Genomic DNA, 8,322 nt, shown 5'->3' with positions numbered 1-8,322 from the left:
TCCACGCTGTTCCTCAGACACACCAAGTCTACTTCCATCTCAGGACCTAGAATGCTCTCTGTCTCCAACTCCCTGTGACTCATTACTTCTCATCGTTTATGTGTCTTTACCAGTGGCACCTCCTCAAAGACCTCTTGACCAACCCCCCTGCCCCCCCTCACCTAAAATAGCACCCTTGTTATTTACTGTCTCTCATCCATCTTAATCTTTTTCATAGCACTTTCTACGACTTGATATTATATCTATATTTATTTGCTGTTTATCTTGGAAGAATATGAGGATCATGTGGACAGAGCTTTTTATTTCTGTTTCCTTGTATTGACAAGACCAACTCTAGAGAGTATTTTTTCTCACTTGATAAATTTGAGAACTGCTAAGTTACTGAGAAATGGCCCTTTCCTTGAAGCCAACTTTCGAATGAATAGAAGAAAGTTATAGTTCTTATTAAAGAAAATGCATATTTATATATTTAATCGATTGCAGTTTTTAACTCTGAATTAAAGAGACATTTAGTAAGCCAGATATTGGACTAAGATTTAAAGTTCCAAATGGCAGCCTCTGCCCTTAGGACCCTGTCTTTGGATAGAGGCATGGAAACAGTCAGCCACGTGGTAGGTGCTGTCCAGGATGTATTCTAGCTGAGCCTGCAGAGATCATCTCTGCTGATGCAACCTTGAGTATGTGTTCAGAACCATCAGATTCTTTTCCTTACAATTCTGTGGATTTTTAAACTTTTGGTATGTGTATACATTCACACAGATGCAACTGCCTTTGTGCCCTCTTACCACCTCCTTCACTCCCTCAAGACGCACTCATCTGGATAGCAGTTGTTTGTGGAAAGCTGTAAAGTCTACTAAAACATATCCCTCCCCCTACCATGAATACCTGGTGCAGTGGGAGTCACTGTAGAACTTTCTGTTTTCACCCCATGGGCATGTATTGAATAGGGCCTTGTGGCCATGTTTTTAAAGATAATATTAACTTTGTCTCCAACATTCGCATGAAGTTGTGGACCTGGGAAAAGTGAAAAGGAAGACTGGCTTATATACCCATCAGATTGGAAGCTCTAACTCAGGTAACTTTTTTTAAGTCATTAAGGATGTTGTTTTTGTTTTTCCCCTCCGGCTTCATGCAGTTGTGCTCTTGGATTGACACCTGGTCCCTGACGATTCAGGATAAAAACACTAGTTATGGCTGTCTCTAAAGATAGAGACTATGGGTGTATCTCTAATCAAGGGTCCTAGGGGAGGTTTTAGCCTGAAATTTCCTGCAGGATAGTGGCCTAATCATAGCCATCAGCTGTGACCCTACCCTGGCCGGGAGTCATTTCTCATCATCAGAACTTCTAGCCCTTCCTGTGAATTAAGGACAGTGCTGCCTTTGAAAGGATGGGTGGGGTAGCCATCCCATTCCTGCCTTCTAGCCAATTTTAGCTTCTCTCCTGACAAAAAATTTCTGTGACCCAACAACAATGCCACTCTTCCTTGGGTGTCTTACTCCTGGGACTGAGGATAAGAAAGTCCAGGGAATTCTGTTAGTGGGTTTCGGAGTAGCTTCCCCTGCACTTGACAGTTTTCAAGAATATTCCCAAGACCAGTGTTGGAGAAGTTCTTAGACTTTCGGTCCTAAAGTGATTCCTGAAAAATTGAAGGCAACTTTCCCCTGGCTGTGTGCATCATAACACTTTTTTCCTTTTCCTTATTTGCTTGTTTATATGTATATTTCTTCTTGAGGTTAATCATTTACTTCTTAATTTTAAAAGTAAATAGCTATGATTTATTTTTGGTGGACTAGAAAAATGGAGAATTTGGTTAAGAATCTCGGTAGAAAGGGATCTCTAGCAATTTCATCAAAACTACAGGCATCAATTTGATAAACACCAAATATATATAATTCTATTAGTAAATGGGATATAATGCCATTGTTTCTGACAGAAATAAGTAATATTTTCTTTTTTTTGTAATATTTTCTTATGCAATATTTTTATTAAGTATAGGCTTCTCATTGTATTAAGTAGCTTCTGTTTTTTATTTTTATAAATGAGTAAATAAAAAATTCATTTTATGAATGACATTAATATATGAACTAAGAACATTAAGCCCATAGACAGGGACTGACTCACCACACAGAGCACCATATCACCAACCCACACCTGATAAACTGGAGCTAGGACAGTACCTAGAATCCCCAGGTGTTCTTCTTCACCTTTTCTCTCCACAGGAACTTGAAATGTGCTGTCAGTGAATTGCCGATACACAACTTTCTTGTACTTGGAGCCTATGTAAAATTCTTCCTTATCTAAAAATGCATTTGAAAGACTAAACACACACACATACAATTAAGGTTAGTATTTGGCTTAAGAAAAGTGAAAGTTGAGTTTTAAATTTTGAATAAAAATAGTTTTCATTATGCTAGTTTTTAATATCACTGTCCCATTTGAACAAGAAAGAAGAAGACTAGCAATAAACAAGTGTCTCCAATAAAAAACAATAGTAAAATAAAAAACAAAATAGCCCCACAAAAAACAGGTGTGGTAGAAAGTCTAGCTAGTCTTTACACCTAGCTAGCAGTGGAGCCCTAGGAGTCCTGGCCCTGACTGTCACCAGCTAAAATGACCTCCAGCTACTCATTGCCTGTTGGAGCCTCCATTTCTTCACCTCTAAAATGAGGTATTCAGTGAGGTTGTCTCTAAGGTTACTTTATGGCTCTGAAATGTTATGAGTCCAGATTTCATCAGTGAAGTGTTCTCTGGTTACTGTAGTATTTTTAGACTATAGCAACAGAGTGGCCCTTTTATCCATCCATTCCCTTTATCTAAAGCTTTCACTGACTCCTAATGACTGTATATTTTGACAGTTATACCTTAATCACTGAAATAGCTATCTACTCCCTTCCATCACAAATCATACTCATAGGACTTCCCTGGTGGTCCAGTGGCTAAGACTCCATGCTTCCAAAGTAGGGAGCCCAGGTTCAATCCTATCCAGGGAACTAGATCCCATATGCCACAACTGAAAGATCTTGCATGCCGCAACTAAGACCCAGGGCAGCCAAATAAAAACAAACAACAAACATCCCCCAAGAAATCATACTTCTCATGGCAATCAAACTAACCAGCTAGGCATCATTTAGCTGCAAGTTACCAGTCATGTTGTACACCTCAGCTCTGAACACGTTCCACCCCAATCTCTTAAATCATATCCCCCAAGGGTTAGTGCCTGATGAGAGATGGTAAAGGGGAGAGTACTTGGCAAAGTATAGAAGAGCTATACGTAGAAGTGTCAGGTGATGTGTCTCTAAATGTATTGTTTCTGAAGCTCCAATAACCAGCCTTTATTTACACTTATTCACTGAACTCACTTTTATATTTTCATAGTGTACATGTTATTGGTAGTTTTGAACCATATTTTCCTGTAAGTTCTTGTAGGGCAGAGACCATATCTGCTCTAGTGCCCTCAAGAATTTAAAATATGCTTCCATACATAATAGTTTGAAAAATATGAAGTAACTGATTACTAGACTCATAATAAAATCTTTGGAAGAAACATAAGCAACAAATGGTTAGTAAAGAAAATTATTTTAGCTCTGAATGTAGGCATTAATTTTGGTTTAAGTTTGAAAACAATGACAGGAGTATGCAGGTATGAGAAGACAGTCTAACAGAAAAGAGAGTAAGATGAATGACTACAAAGAATCAAAGGAGATCAATGGAAATTTTTCTGAGAGATAGTTGAGAAAAGCAGAAATGAATGAGGAAGGGCCCCTAGAAAGCATTTTGTTGCTATTTTGTTGTTATTGTGTAATGCAATTGTTCATTGCTTCTTAACTTAGCATAATTCTTACTTCTCTGAAAGAAAGAGCTAAAAAATAATTGGGAGTCAGAGTCTAGAGAATTACTTTTGTTCCTGTAAGTGATGCAGCTCCTTTTCCCATTTCCTACTTGGGGAATAATCCCATTCCATCTCCACCGCTGCGATGTAGTAGGTCCTTTCTCCCAGGTAGAGGTATAAATCTTCGGACCTCTGGCTGCACTGGCTCACAGTGTACTTTTGTTTCATGCCACCTGTGTAGTGATCAGTTGTGAGGCATTCCACATCAAAAGTCCCTGGAATGGTAAATAAAAAGGCAGGTCATCTCCTGTGAGTATTTTTGACTGCTTTCCCTCATCTGTCATCAGCTCCTTCCCCTGCCCTATTTTTCTTCTTAGTACTTATAACCACTTGATATATATATGTGTGTGTGTGTGTGTATGTTGATATACTTGCTTATTGTCTGTCTCCCTGCATTAGAATTTCAGCTCCATGAAAGCAGACACCTTTATCTCTTTTGTTAAATGTTGTATTTACATTTGTCTAATAAAGGAAAAGGTGACATAGGACCTGTCTTGCATTTTAGTGGCATTTGATGAACCAAATAAAGCCTGAGGCAAGTTAGCATATTTTCATGTTTGGGTAAAATTCTCTTTTGTTTTAGTTTTTTATTTTATTCATTCAGAGACACTTCTATCCGTATCTCTGAATTTGCATATCTATAGTTCTAATATAGGATATTCAATTGTAGATGACTAATAAGCCAACAAGGCTAATCATACAACGTTCTTAGTAGAAGAGTCTTCTACTAAGATTAATGGGCTTTCTGCAACCTGTTTGCTACTAACAATACCCCATCTTTTCACAAACACACCTAAACCTGCTCTCAGTAGGCTGAGGGCGAGGGCCTAATGATTTTTCAATAATTCTGAGAAGAAATTTTCCAGAAATATTTAAAATAGAAAATTTGTTATAAGCTTTATCATCTTGCAGCACAAGTTTGAGGAGATTTTGTCATTTTAAGATAGAAATGGGAAGGGACATAACACAAACCCATGAGTCAAGAAAGCAGAAATCCAACTTCACATCCCAATTTCCTTGCATATTTTGATATTTGGCCAAAAGAGGGATGAAGGAATAGAACATCTGGTCTTTCAAATCCAGTTGTCTTGAATGAATGGCCTCACCAAGACTTGCTCAACCTGCCCTCTACGTTTAAGACCCATTGCCCCATCAACAAGAATTAGGAATTAGTCACATTTCAGGACATAGACTACATATGCCAGATTGTATGGAAAGGAGCATACCTAATTTCTTTTCTATACTTTTCCTTCTTGAGGCTTATCCTTTCAGTTTCTTAGTTATCCCACCTAACCCCATAAAAACAAAACACTCCCAGCTTCTCTCTGACTCCATAGTCTCCAACTTCTTATTTGAAAGAATAACATTTCTTATGAATCTGACCCTTCACCCCTGTGTTTTCCTTTTGGCCCTCCCTAGAGCGACTTCACTTTCACTTTTCACTTTCATGCATTGGAGAAGGAAATGGCAACCCACTCCAGTGTTCTTGCCTGGAGAATCCCAGGGACAGGGGAGCCTGGTGGGCTGCCGTCTATGGGGTCGCACAGAGTCGGACACAACTGAAGTGACTCAGCAGCAGTAGCAGCAGCAGCAATAAGCCAACACTATATCTAGGATGGCTTCCCCGGTGGTGCAGTGGTGGCCTTTCCTCTCCAATGCACAAGAGGCAGGTTTGATCCTGGGCTGGGAAGATTCCCTGAAGAAGGAAATGGCGACCCACTCCAATATTCTTGCCTGTGAAATCCCATGGACAGAGGAGCCTTACACGCTACGGTCCATGGGGTTGCAAAGAGCTGGACACGACTGAGCACGCACACACAAGTAGGATACAGAGACATGACACAGAGTTTAGATGCAGAGCCTTTATGGGAGACATTTCCTTTCTAGTCTGATTTGCCAGCTATCTTTAAAGGCACATAATTGAAAAGGAGACCATCTTGGGGGTTTGACTAGGTGGAAATGGGCTTCCCAGGTGTTGCTAGTGGTAAAGAACCCGCCTGCCAGTGCAGGTTAGACATAAGATACACCCGTTCGACCCCTGGGTGGGGAATATCCCCGGAGAAGTGAATGTCTATCCACTCCCGCATTCTTGCCTGGAGACTCCCATGGACAGAGGAGCCTGATGGGCTCCAGCTCATGGGGTCACAGAGTCAGATACGACTGAGTGACTGAGCACCAGTGGGAGAAACCTCAGTCCTCTTTTGTCACTCCCTTCTCTCCCCACCACAAAAACAGAAAATGGACCTACCTGGCAAATACTTAGTTGACAGTAATCAAGTAAAGAAAGGGTAGTTAGGAGGCTTGGGGAAGGGATGAGCTAACATCCAACACAGCATTTTGAACCAAAACCACACAGGTAGACCCAACAGAAATTTGCCTTGACATTAACAGAATTCACCTGCAGTATCTGGCTTCATGAAGAGACTCAAACTTGTTTGAGGGAAGAGGTTTGCTGTGTCTCTCCTTTCTCCTCTTGACAGAAAAGTGTTTCCTGAGAAGTATATCCCATGTATATCGACCTCATTTCCAGCACTGAATAAGTACCACATGACCGAATCTCCTTGGCACATACTGAGACCAGGCTGATTCCCGTACATGAATCCATTCATGGCTATAAAAGTTGGAAAATGATATTTTGAAACTGATTTAATCATATGTCCTACTTCATGACAACCTGTCAGACTTTCCAGAGCCAACTGGGTTTATTTAATTTTTAAAAAACCCATTTGGGCCTGCCCACCCCTTTACATGTCAACGTCTCTAGAACTTCCTGCTGAACTCAACACTTCCAGGCAAGCCCTGGGTGGAAGACATAGAACTGAATGCATGGTTCTTCTTCTTTTTTTAAATATTTATTTGGCTGTGTAGGGTCTTAGTTACAGACTGTTCATTGTGTCGTGCAGGATCTTTCGATGCAGCCCACAGACTCTAGTTGTGGCACATGGGCTTTCTAGCTGAGGTGCATGGGCTCAGCACTTGTAGTGCGAGAGTTAGTTGCTCTGCAGCATGTGGGATCTTAGTTTTGCAATCAGGCGTAGAACCCATGTCCTCTGCATTGCAAGGAGGATTCTTAACCACTGGACTACCAGGGAAGTCTCATGAATGCTGGGTTCTTAAAGTTCTGGGCCCTGGGAATCTCACTGTTCTCAGTGAGTCATTTTTCAGTTCTCCCAAGGGCCATATTTGTGAGCACCCAAATGGATGAATAATAACAATTCTTCGTAGGTGCTGTAGACTGCGAATGTGTTTGTTGCCCTGGATAGAAAATTCTCTGATTCATCTTGAATAACAGGGAAGAGTATGTGCAGGAAGTTTCCTCTCATTGCTCTTTTTAATAGATAATATTCTTGACTCCTCCAAAATGCAAAATAAAGATTGTTATGGGTAGTGTGACTATTATCAATCCAATTTGGAAAACAATGTCAGTTTGTGTTGGGCTTCCCAGGTGGCACAGCGGTAAAGAATCCACCTCCCAGTGCAGATGTAGGGGACACAGATTCGATCCCTGAGTTAGGAAGATCTCCTGGAGGAGGAAATGGCAACCCACACCAGTATTCTTGCCTGGGAAATCCCAGGAACAGAGGAGCCTGGCTGGCTACAATCCATGGGGTCACAAAGAATCGGACATGACTTACCATAAAAAGGAGTTCAAAGAGGAGGAATTCAGTTTGTAATACAAATTTACTTTTTTTTTCTTCTAGTTACAATGATTTTCACATGTTGTGCATTAGTGGTGTGGACATTTTAAACAATAGAGATAGAGTTCACTATCTCTAAACTTTAACTGCATTTTAGAATTATACTGGGAGCTAAAAAGTAAATCTGATGCTGTTTCAGTGAAATAAAAATATCTATAGATTGTGCTGAGCATTTAAAAAACAGTTTTAATAGTTTTTGGGTTTTTTTTTTTTTTAACTCTCAGGGGATACTTATGGGTAGTCAAAGATGAGAATCGTTTAAGTTTATTCAGAGTAGAAACCATAAAAGAAGCCTGTCTTTATTAAGCCACAGGTAAGAAAAGTATCTAATCCAGTAACTCTCAAATTTAAGCATACATCAGAATAACAGAGAGGATTTGTTAAACACAGGTTTCAAGCCCTACACCTAAAGTTTCTGATTCAGTAGGTTGGGGTTGGAGTCCAAGAATCTGGATTTCTAACAAGTCCTGGGTGATGCTGAAACAGCTGACCTAGGGACTACATTTTAAGGACTATGAATTTTATTGGAAGAAAAGTTATGACCAACCTAGACAGCACTTTAAAAAGCAGAGACATTACTTTGCCAACAAAGGTCCATCTAGTCAAAGCTGTGGTTTTTCCAGGAGTCAGGTATGGATGTGAGAGTTGGACTGTAAAGAAAGCTGAGTGCCAGAGAATTGATGCTTTTGAACTGTGGTGTTGGAGAAGACTCTTGAGAGTCCCTTGGACCTGTC

At 40.2% G+C, this 8,322-nt stretch overlaps 1 protein-coding gene across 3 annotated transcripts in view; it reads right to left on the bottom strand.

Moving 5' to 3' along the window:
• CP (ceruloplasmin (ferroxidase)) overlaps positions 1-8,322 on the bottom strand; it is a 60,693-nt gene that overhangs the window by 24,757 nt on the left and 27,614 nt on the right. For all 3 annotated transcript variants that reach the window (XM_010858117.1, XM_010858118.1, XM_010858119.1), the window contains 4 exons: positions 6,289-6,501; positions 3,898-4,105; positions 2,179-2,318; positions 886-1,014 (listed from right to left, as the gene is read on the bottom strand). In XM_010858117.1, coding sequence (XP_010856419.1) covers positions 886-1,014; positions 2,179-2,318; positions 3,898-4,105; positions 6,289-6,501 — 690 coding nt within the window. The remainder of the gene's footprint in view (positions 1-885; positions 1,015-2,178; positions 2,319-3,897; positions 4,106-6,288; positions 6,502-8,322) is intronic.

The sequence above is a fragment of the Bison bison genome, unplaced genomic scaffold, assembly GCF_000754665.1.
Source record: "Bison bison bison isolate TAMUID 2011002044 unplaced genomic scaffold, Bison_UMD1.0 scf7180017864384, whole genome shotgun sequence".
Classification (NCBI taxonomy): Eukaryota; Metazoa; Chordata; class Mammalia; order Artiodactyla; family Bovidae; genus Bison; species Bison bison.
This window is presented reverse-complemented; position numbering and strand designations above follow the sequence as displayed.